Here is a 12106-nt window from a genome sequence, read left to right as displayed (position 1 = left end):
TAGGGTTTCCACTTTGCTTGCTTTAAAATGCGGTGGACACTTGATTTGCTTACACCGGACTCACGCGATCTTGCCGTATGGACTTCTTGAGGGATCTTGTGAAAGTTTGTACCACTGCTTCCATCCCTCTTTCGTCCGATACTGATTTCTTCCTGCCACACCGTCCCTTCTTCATATCTCACACAGTTCCTTCCCTCTCAAACTTGTCGTGTAATTTCGTAATTGTTACACATGACGGTGGCGCAGTATCAAATTCTGCAGGCCATCGTCTCTGCACTTCTTTCATGTTCTCACATTTCCAAAAACACTTTAAAATCCACTTCCGTTGCTCAAAGGAAAGGTTGCCAGCCATCTTTTCAATTACTTGTCACTACTGGCAAGTGAACTGAAAATAAAAGAAAAACCAAATGAATGGCAACAAGCACTAATCATGACAGATCCAGATACAAAAAGCTCCATCAGGTTATCTGTAATACTTTCTCTGTTATTAATATTCAAACAGTGTAAACCCCTTTGTGGGACACTCGGTAGTAACGTGCCGTGAAGGCACATATAGGGAATGTGGGGCCCCACACATTCTCGAGCTCGACCATTTTGGAGGTGATATGATTAGCATCACACTCCTGCCACCTTTATCCCCCAGTGTTGCCCCAGGTATCCATTGGTTTGAGGCTGGGTGAGCACCAGAGCTGCTTTATGCAGAAACACTGCCGAAAAAATTCTGACCTTCGATCACCCATCCCGGGAACCAAACCTGGGTCTCCCACCAACTAGACCATGATCATGTTATATATATATATCTTTGTTTTTAATGATGAAAAATAATAACCTGATTTTTAAAATACATTAAGTGTTACTGTTAAAGAAAATGGTTATTGTAGGTTTGTGTTTTTATTTAATACAGAAGTAATGGCATCAAAACAAGAGTAATCTCTTAGCTTAAATTGCTACATGATTTTACAATATACTTATGAAGTTATGCAACAGTAACGTCAATTAATTGTTATCAACAATAAATACAACTATTTTCACAACAAATTTACCCGGTGGAGGTACATAGTAGTTCTGATACCACTTCCAATTAGTGTTTCTGTGCATAAGTGAAATTAAACATAAACTGAAACAAACAAACAAACCTATGTAATCAGAAATAAGGTTTTGATGCTAATCAAGGAGGATGCCTTGATCCTTGATTTGACGCCCCTCTGAGGATGACACACTGGTCAGTTGCCTGGGTCACCCGACATTTAAGCCACCCCTGTTACACCAGCCTCTATGATGAAGTAGTTTGCATAGCCAACATTTGAATCTTGGCATATGTCGTGTATCTACACAGAGAAATTTACCGATTCAATATGCACACGATGGTTCGTCTTGGTGTAAACATAACATGGGTTCACAGTAACAATATTTTATGCACAAGATGTCTGAACCTCCATATTGTTAAATAAACAACTTTACAAACAATTGCATATTGATGATCAAGTATAAGAGGTTAACACTTAAAAGGATGTTCAGTTGTATTTGTACCTTCAACTTTTTCAATTCACCATTCTTTCTAGTTGCTGCAATTATTATAGGAACATGATTATTAATTAATTAAAGTAGAGACCTGCGTAAAAACTGAAAATTTATTTTTAATTTCTTCTTACATTTCAGAGTAAATGTAAAAGTTGATTTGCAGTTCCATGCCATAATTTTATTGACGGATATTATACAGAGTGCCCATACAAGACTTATTGAAAAGTTGTGAATATTTCATATTTCATGCCAATGTTTTCTTTTCCAGATAAACCGTACTGTGGCCTTTCAAAATGCAAGGCAAAGCCTTGATCGTTGGGATGCAGTTGTGCAGAGGCACCGGCTCTCAGATGAGCTTCACTTTCCCCTAAACAAGACACATGTCAGGCTGGTTGACTCCAACACTTTTCTGTCTAAATTCAAGGTAAGTGCTGTCAGTTTCACCATTTATGTACACCTCTAAGTAAACAGCTCTCTAGCCTTATAAAACCCAAAGGTTTATGGCTGCAGCTACACAAGCCTTCCATCTGTCCCTATCCTGGGCAAGATCAATCCAGTCTTTTCCATCCTTCCAGATTTCCTTTAGGTCCATCTCAGCGTTATCCCTCCATCTTAGTCTTGGCCTTTCTACAGGTCTCTTACCATCAGGTTTCCCAACAAGAATCCTGTAAACTCTTCTTTCCTCTCCCATTCGTGCCACATGGCCTGCACATCTAAGTCGTCTTGATTTAATTATTCTAATATTATCTAGACAGCTCAGTTGGTAGGGCGTCTGACTACCATGCAAAAGACCCGGGTTCGATCCCCATTGGGGGAGAACCGAGATTTTTCCCACCTGTTCTAGCATCGTATAAAGTGGGTACCTGGAGGAAACTCTAGGGGGTAAAGGCAGCCAGGGGCATGGTGCTGATCACATCACCCCACCTTTGGCCATGATCAAGAAAGTGTGAGGCCCTAACCCTACACCCCCTACACGCCTTCATGGCGTGGTGCATAGCACAGGGGAGCACTTTACATTTTTTTTTTACCTTTTTATATGTGGACATGAATACAAATTATGTAACCTTCTCCACTCACCTGTATCCTCATTCCTTTTATAGTAGACCAGCCAAAGGCCTTAATTGTGACTCTTACCTGCATGGAATGTTAGTGACAGGCACCCATGTTAAACCAATCAGTCATGGGTCTGACAGAAAAACTAGGGTGGATGTCACCATAAATTTTGTCCTTAACCCTTTAAGTGCTTAAGATGTTCATTCTTTTTCTGGGTGCATAAGATGGATACATCCGTCCTTGATTTTCTATGGCCTGTACGTAATGGGTACAACGAGTTGAATGCTTGAAACTTACACTGTTGAGTTAGTTGCAGTTTTATCCGCAAGAGAGGAGCACATGTCAGCAGTTTTTGGGCATTTTTCATGTTGGTTCTTGCATTGGATTTGAGCGCTGCTAAAGAAGCTCTTGGCGTTCCTCAGTAGAAACCTAACTGTGAAGCTTTGTTTGTGAGTTTTCTTCGTTGTACTTTTTCGCAATGGCTGAAAGCAGCAAAAGAAGATGTTTATCTGCTCATGAGGTAGAAGAAGTGCTTTGTGAAAGTGATTTTAGTGACAGTTGGTTAGACACAGATGTGGAAGAAAGTGAAGGGGAATATTCGAGTCCCGACATTGAAAACCGCACACCCCAGCCAGTGCAACAATCTACATCGCAATTATTTGTACTCATCGCTACAGCTCATAATCGGTGTCCATTTACTGGAAACAGTGGTGCAAACTTACCACTTATACAGAATGATGTAAGTAATTATTTCCTGTGTGTCTTTGATGATAATTTATGCTGCATGATTGCTGATCAAACTAACTTGTATGCTCAAGAATATATTGCATCGCATCCTAATTTGAAAGGAAAATCTAGAGTTCACAAGCGGACTGATAAAACATTGGAGGAAATAAATACTTTGCTTGGGAGTTTTATTCTTCAGGGCATTGTATATATACCAGAAAACAAACAATATTTTTCAAACAGAGCCAATTCATACTCCATTCTTCAGAAAAGTAATGAGTGAAAAGAGATATCATCTGTTGCTAAAATTTCTTCACTTTGTTGATAATTCCTCATATGATGCCTCTAGCCCTATCAGCAAAAACTGTTCAAAATACGCCCCATTTTGGAGCACTTACGTTCTACATTGAAATCAATTTACACACCAGACAGAGACATAACTATTGATGAGTCTCTGCTGCTTCGGAAAGAGCATCTTGGGTGGAAGCAATTTATTCCAGAAAAAGCGCAGCAGATTTGGCGTCAAATTTTTAGAGCTACGTGAAAGCAGTTCAGGGTACATATGGGACTTCATTGTGTATACCGTATAGGACATGAATTATGGTTACCACTATCCACGTGAGAAAATAACTTCTGGAACATTGCTGGAGCTTGCGCACCCCTTGGTAAAGGCTACTGCCTGTTTCTCGACAATTGGTACACTAGTCCAGAATTGGTCGACAAGTTGTGCTCTCACAATACTGATGTTGTTGGTACTATGCGCCCGAACAGAAAAGGCTTTCCTGACCTCGTAAACAAGGAGAAATTGAAGAAAGGGGAATATGTTGCGGAATACAGAGACAAACAAATGGTGATGAGGTGGAGGGACAAAAGGGATGTAATAATGGTGAGTACATTCCATGATGATTCTTTTGACAATGTGAACTTATAACAAGGTGTTGTGCAGAAACCATGTGTTGTGTTGGAATGCAATAAGAGCATGGGTGGGTGTGGATCGCAGTGATTCTCAACTGCACTGTTATCAGAGTGCAAGAGAAAGACAAAAGAAATACTACCAGAAATTTTTCTGCCATTTCCTGGACATGACATGCCTCAATGCTTTTGTTTCGTACAAAAATAAAAATGGAGAGAAATCCAGAATGGACTTCTTTATCACATTAGGTGAGCAGTTAGCCAGAAGTTTTCCGCTCCAAGGTATATCAATCAACCGGTCGACCATCGAAATTACCAAAACCAACTCGCCTCTTGGGCAGACACTTCCCGGATTTTCTACCAAGTACCACAAAGAAGAAACCATCAAGAAAATGTGTTGTATGTACAAAGAAGGGAATGCGGAAAGAATCCTCCTAATGGTGTGCAGATTGTGAAGCAGCCTTGTGTGCAGCACCATGTTTCAAAATTTTCCGCACCAAAAGCAATTATTAGATACTATTGTACAACCATGTGTGAGATACATTGTAAACAAATTATTACATATACTATTCAATACATATACAGAGCGTCCCACTTGTAAGGGGCCCTGGAAAAAGTGTTATAAAAATCTTAATAAAAGAGGATATGAAACCAAATTTGTACATGACATACCTTTATGGTTGAGAAATGAAGGTACATTACAAGAAGTGCTGGAAGTGACCTCCCCCCACCTGTATACACAGTTCAACACGGTGCTGCATGTTCATGAATGTTCTCACATAACTCGTCGCTGAAAGGCCAGGGATTGCAGTACACGTGGTACAGTGATGAAGCGTGGTTCCACTTGTCAGGATACGTGAACTCACAAAACACATGTTTATGGAGTAGTGACAACCAACATGCAAGCGTTGAGGAACCCCTTCATTCACAGAAGGGGGGCGTGTTCTGTGCATTATCACAGCGGCGCATCATTGGGCCAATTTTTTTTTACACTACTGTCAACAGTGATGTGTACCAGGTATTGTTTCATGACTTTCTGAACCAGTTGGATGACGAGGAACTGACACTTTGCTGGTACCAGCAAGATGGGGCAACATGCCACACGTCCGACGTGAGTATGGCTGCGGTGGAATCATTTTTCCCTGACTGAGTGATTTCGAAAGGATTATGGCCCCCAAGGTCACCGGACTTGACCTCCCCTGACTTTTTTCTGTGGCGTCACCTTAAAGGTAGTGTGTACAAGAACAAACCATGCACCATCGACGAGTTACGTCGTGAGAACATCCGCCGTGAAATCCAGGCAGTCACGCCGAATACTCTGGCAGCAACATTCACGAACATGCAGCACCGTGTTGAACTGTGTATACAGGTGGGGGGAGGTCACTTCCAGCACTTCTTGTAATGTACCTTCATTTGTCAACCATAAAGGTATGTCATGTACAAATTTGGTTTCATATCCTCTTTTATTAAGATTTATATAACACTTTTTCGGGGGGGCCTTATGAGTGCGACACCCTGTAGAAACTGCCCATTATTGTGCATACCAATGTGCGTTATTAGTTGAATATAGTTAGGATACAGTCTTTCAAACCTGTAATCCTTGCTGTTTCGTTCCATTTTGTTTTCTAGCGTAGACCATGTACATTTGAAACAATTCCACACGTTTGCGTCAGCCGCTAGAAAATTAGCCACTGTGAATGAGGTCTGATAACCGGAAATTAGCCACTTAAAGGGTTAAAGGTCATGTGAAGGTCATATTCTGACTGGTAGTATGATTTTCCATTCAGCATGGTTTCAGTTGTGTTATTTTCCTGTAGTTTACGGTTATTACAAGCATAAGAAAACAATTTTTCTTTGTGACGTTTCAGGAGAACACACGCTCCTTTCATGCAATGCGTACATACAAGAAAAACTATTATTCAGTTGTGTTGGCTGCATTTATTCAAAACCAGATAACATGGGAGAATAAATTTGCAAACATACATAAATATAGAAATTTGGGATTGATGAACAAGTTGAAGAATCATTCCAGAAGCAGAACTTTAACATATATTTACAGGAGTCCAGTGTATACAAATTTAATGTGATTAACTTTGCCCCACAAGAGCTACTTTTGACATCAATATTCTGATCTAAAAATATCACCAAACAGTTTGTCTTGTCCATACCTCTTGTTTGATTATTACTTCCTCTGTTCCATAATTATTGTCCGGTACACCTTTGTTTGTTGTCTCATAATAATTGCCTGATATTCAAACTGTGACATTGGTGTGTACAGAAGAAGAACATGAAACAAGGGAATGAGTCATACAACTTTACTACTCAAGGATCAGTACAAATTGTGCTTTCCATCTGCCTCTTCGTCTGTCATTTCTGTACTACCATTTTGGCATACCAGACTATAATTATGGGACAGAGGGAGTACATGAATATATTTGGATGACTTTGAAATTTGACCTTTTAGGGTCAGAATATGACCTTTAAGGCCAAACTTTTTGGTGGCATCCACCCTAGTTTTTCTGTCAGACCTATGACTGATTTTTCATGGTTGTCTGATATTAACATTCCATGCATGCAAATGTTTTTTTTAAAGCTTTTTTGCTTCTTGGCTGGTCTACTATTAGGTCCAAATATTTTTCTAACGATTTTATTTACAAATACCCTTAATTTATTGTGTTCCTCTTTTAATGGAAGGGATCAAGTTTCACATCCAACTCAGTTTGTATTATACTCAACTAAATTAACTCATGAAAGCAAGGATCCCGGGTTCGAATCCTGCTCTGGTCATCTCTCATCCCCATCTTCGCAAATTAGCCAAGAGGCACAAAACGCGAAATAAATAAACTAAATCAATCAATCGATCATTAAAGCAAATAAGTTTTTATCTCAAGTAGTAATGAAATCAAAGAATAGCAATGTAGCTGGTATCAGTGTAGAAACAGTCATTCACCTTTAACCTCTGGTCGACAGTTGGTTTATAATGAAACCATCAAATGGTAGTAATTAACATGTAATTTCTTGAAAACTACAGATGATAATTCAATTCTATCTTGTTTTAAAATAACAGATTGCCACTTTCTCTCTGTTTGATTTGAGAGGTTGGGTCTGGATAATTTAGTTGTACATTTTGAAAAGATAACTAGAAATAAGTCTCTACTTGTATTATGTAATATATTTTTGTTCCAGGCCGAGACTCCTCTTGAGAGAGAATTGGCGCAACTCCTTTATGGTGACCCAGATGGAAAGAAGAAGGAAGAGGTATGTATCCATTAACAGTTTGGAGTTAGCTTTCATTAGTTCAGTACAGGGTGTGACATAAAAATGAGCTTTTTAAATACAACGGAACTAATACTAAGTTTTATTTTTTGAATCAATTACATCGTTTGCCATTTGCAAAATATGCACAGTCACGTTCATGTTTTGAAAGTTACATCCTGTAGGTGATCACCATTTTGTCATTTACACTCTGACAGCTCCACTAAACTGTAAACTATGTGTTAACATTTCAATGCTCCTGGGGCTTACCTGTCACTTTTGCTTCATTGCACTTCCTGTAGCTTCAAAGCGAGCGCTTCACCCACATCCTTGGTTGCATTGGCCAATGGAATATGATCATGTCTCAGAGATTAAAAAAAAAGTTTATATTCTCATTTTGCAATGGCAACACTGTCACCATTTTTATAAAACGTCCTCACAGCTACAGCACATTCAGTTCCACTCCAACGATCCATGTCTGTAAATGGTTTACATTGGTTATACGAATGACAATCAAGAACTGTTGCCAGTACCATTACAGTAACTCTCCCAAGTAAAACAAAACTAATCTATTTTTATGCCACACCCTGTATTTTATGAACCAGATGAAACTATGACTTTCTACCATTGAATTAATTTCAGTGAATTATTCCAATATTCAATGCATTTTTGTTTTTATTTGTTTATTATTATTATGTCTGCATGTTGATTTTGTATCTATAATTTTGCTAGCACTGAATTGTAATCAATTTGAACCAATACCACTGTTGATGCTCTGATTTCCACTGATATCAATACTGATACTTGAAAATTGCAGCAATTCTGAGTTTTGCGTTAAAATATTTATAATTAAATATGAGATAAAATCATTTACTTACAAAATTTATTTCTTCCGACAAAATTATAAAAATATGCATAATTTTCAAGATATTTAGACTCTTCTGAAGGTATGAAGTGGCATGTTTGAGGACTCTGGGAGCCACTCTGGTTCCTGAAAAGTATTGGTGACTAAATTAGAACCAATACTTTCCAGTACCGATTATAATTCAATTAGCCCATGGCGCAACAGCATGTGAGGGCCAGAGCCTATTTACCGACTGCCGACCTCATTCCCACATGCCTCTGAGGCATCCAACCAGTTACGAGATGACACGTTTTCAGCATGAGGAACCCCCCCAGTCGTTGTAGGTTTCCATGACTGGGTTATGCTACTCATTCGTAGCTCCCCAATTTCCTTGCGATGGTGGATTGTCACTGGTCCCATACAGTGGCCGAAATCTCAGGAGAGAAGTTGTTGCGCTTTGCGCCAGGAGACTCGAACCTGCGCACGTCCTGCAGCCCAAGCCCAAAGTGTAATGTGTTAGACTGCATGACCACAGTGTGGGACTTCCAGTACTGGCTCTCATCATCCAGGAATGTTGAATTGGACACCAGTGTAAGGTTAATTATGTGATAACACCATTAAGCCTTGTTTCCATGTTAGAACACCATTAAGCCTTGTTTCAATGTTAGAACACCATTAAGCCTTGTTTCCATGATATGAAAAACTCAATATGCTGACCAAGGCAGAAATTTATTTTATTATAAAACATAAACTAAATGTAATGTTTCAACCTTCTAGCAAGGTCTTCTTCAGACTCTGCACCAAGTACAAATGTAACAAGGTACAAGAACAGGACGATATATATATACACAAACATTACTCCCCGCCAGACTATTAGAAAGTTGTTCTGGAACATCCTAGAATGTCTGAAGAAGACCTTGCTAGAAGGTTGAAAACGTTACGTTTAGTTTATGTTTTATAATAGAATAAATTTCTGTCTTGGTCAGCATATTGAGTTATTTAATTATGTGAGTATGAAGCAGCGGAGCTTAAACTCTGTCCTGTGTTTCGTTTGCTCTGAATCCTGGTGTTTTATTGGTGGATCAAAACGACGTCATACTGTTCCAATGAGGAAAGTCAGAACTAGCGGAACACAGCATTACAAAGGGTCGCAGTAAATCATTTGCAGACTCCAAAATCATAGCCAAATGTGCCGCTTACTGGGTCAGAGGAGAGTAAGGAAGACACCCATTTCCCAAGAAAGCACGAATATCAACAGGGTCAGTCACATCTGGAAGCCACTTCTCCGTAAAAGTCTTAGTCGGTAGGACATCTGACTGTCACGAGATGCAGATTCGATTCCCAGAGCAGGTCAGAATTTTTCCATCCTTGTCTCCTGCATAAAGTGGCTCTGGGGGTTCACCAGCCTCAAATCAATGGTTAACCCTGGGGGGTGAAGATGCTCAGAGCATGGTGCTGATCACATTACCTCCAAAAGTGACTGAGATCGACAATCTGTGGTGCCCTACCCTCACATTCCCTAAATGTGCGTTCTTTGCACGGTGCTATATTCCTGATGATGAGAGTAATGAATGCACTTGAAATGGCTACTAACGTCGAATTGCCCTGGCTGGTACCCAGAGAACACTTGTTCTAATAATGTTCAAGTTCTTGTGTCAGTAGGAATCGTGACATGTAACAATTACATTGAAAGTTAATTGGATTGTTGTAACCCAAAATGTTAATGACTGTACTAGAGTACCAGAATTACTTCCAAACTGTATTGTATTCCCAATACCTTGTGTTGATGGTCATGCGATTAAAATTTGTGTTCCAGGATTCCGAGATGGTGGAGCACCGTCTGACCCTAAAAGAAGTTATGGCACAGAGGAAAGAGATGGCAAGGCTGAGGGCCCGGCAGTCGTACATGATGGCAAAGAATTACAAACAGAACAAAATAAAAAGTAAAAGGTAAATTGCATGTTTTAAAATGGTGATATACTGTATTTCTATGTGATTTTGGAATGCGTATGAGCTCAGGGTAGAGGAGTTTTTCAGGGTAAAAAACACTGGGTGACCACAATTCAAGTTGCCCTACTCGAAGCCCTCAGGAGTCTGTTCAAAGCATTGGATTGTGCTGAAACTTGGTACAGAGGATATGGAGAACATGCGGAAGTGAATGCTGGTGGGAAAAAGATAGTTTATATTTTCACCACCAGGTTGAAATGTGGTGCTGAAATCGCACATTATGGGAAATGCTTCGTCGGCCCATTGATCATGCTTGCTGTCTTATGCTTCCAAAGGGTCGTTCTCGTTGACAGGTCACATAACAGTGCTGTACTCAAATTGCTTGTTCTTTGTACTTCAGCGCTAGACATGTGCACAAGGTTCTGTCTGCTAATGTTTAATTATATTTGTGTCTGTAATACATATTTTCATGTTGGTCGACTTCAATTCAAGGAAAACTGCTCCAATTCAAAGTTTTGTAAAATTTTGAAATTTAGATCTTTTGTGTCAGATTGTGCACTACTGCTCAGATAGGCTAATCAGGACTAGGCCAAAAAATTGGGATCTAAATCACTGTGTAATGTGCTTCCACTGGGAAAGGAACTTGGGATGCCTTGAGTACAAGGTGACAGCCTCACATCTATACCAGCAGGGAGTTTCTAATTTTGCTACGAGTAGGGTCGAGCCGATACCACTTTGAGTTTGTTTGAGTTTTTGTATTAAGTCCACTTTATACACAGATAGGCTAATCGGGACTGGTCTCACATTTTAATGTGCGATCCGAAGCACTATGTGCATCTGTCAGGTATCCAACCCGGAGCCCGTTGATTACAAGTTGACAATGTTACCACTATGCCGTCGGGGAGCCCGATATCACTTTGAATTGATACTTGTACAATTCCCATTGACACCAATACTGATTCCTTAAAATTGTAACAAAAGTTGTTTTAAATATTGAGTAATGTTAGCATGTGATATTTGAGTTTTGATTCAAATGATTAAAAAATTGCATCTGAATAATAAAATACCAGTTATACTATCACAAATTACAGTTTTACACTTCATCTTGGTGAAAAATAAATGGAAAGCTTGAATTTTGTATAACTTTCAGGATAATTAGACTTCGCGAAAGTACATTTTTGTGCACAGACCAAAATGCCGAAAAAGTATCGTCTCTGCCCTAGAAATGACCATATTCATAGTACCTTATTTTTCCCTCTGCAGATATCACAGACTCTTGAAACGTGAGAAGCTTCGAAATCAACTTTCTGAGTTTGAAGCAATGCAGAAATCCAATCCGGAACTGGCCATTCAGAAATTGGAGGAAATAGAGCGAACCAGGGCCCTGGAGAGGGTCAGCCTGAGGCACCGCAGCACCGGGAAGTGGGCGAAGAACCAAGTTATTCGAGCAAAATACGATGATGAAGTAAGATGAAGTCAACAGCTGTTTATTTTCTATCGCTTTGTTCTATTAGCATCTTGCATTATTGGGAACTAGTTTTGATCATTTTCAGGCTCATTTAGCAACTTAAGAACACAAACCAATCCAAGCTACTTACACGAGACAAGCAATGTGTAATGTCTCTTCTATATGAAATATTGCATTTATTTCTGAAGGTTTGTTTCCAAGAGACAAGTGTCCCTAGTCACTTCTGTCTGAGAGCTCCCTTAGAAGTTCATTGTGCAAAATTTTTGTATAAAAAGCAGTGTTCTAAACTGGAACTTGACACTTAGGAACCATTTTGCTTCTAAGGCATCAGCGCTAGTAGTCAAAGTTGCTCACGCATTTGCCAAATTTAAAACCTTTTC

At 39.5% G+C, this 12106-nt stretch overlaps 1 protein-coding gene across 1 annotated transcript in view; it reads left to right on the top strand.

Annotated features, from left to right (window-relative positions):
* Window positions 1-12106, top strand: part of LOC146003760 (U3 small nucleolar RNA-associated protein 14 homolog A) — a 38995-nt gene that overhangs the window by 14201 nt on the left and 12688 nt on the right. Inside the window, exons 4-7 of the mRNA XM_083142174.1 lie at window positions 1790-1945; window positions 7399-7470; window positions 10128-10261; window positions 11522-11723. Of these exons, the coding sequence (XP_082998300.1) occupies window positions 1790-1945; window positions 7399-7470; window positions 10128-10261; window positions 11522-11723 (564 nt within the window). The remainder of the gene's footprint in view (window positions 1-1789; window positions 1946-7398; window positions 7471-10127; window positions 10262-11521; window positions 11724-12106) is intronic.

Source organism: Lepisma saccharinum, chromosome 20 (genome assembly GCF_977018435.1).
Source record: "Lepisma saccharinum chromosome 20, izLepSacc3.1, whole genome shotgun sequence".
NCBI lineage: Eukaryota > Metazoa > Arthropoda > Insecta > Zygentoma > Lepismatidae > Lepisma > Lepisma saccharinum.
This window is presented reverse-complemented; position numbering and strand designations above follow the sequence as displayed.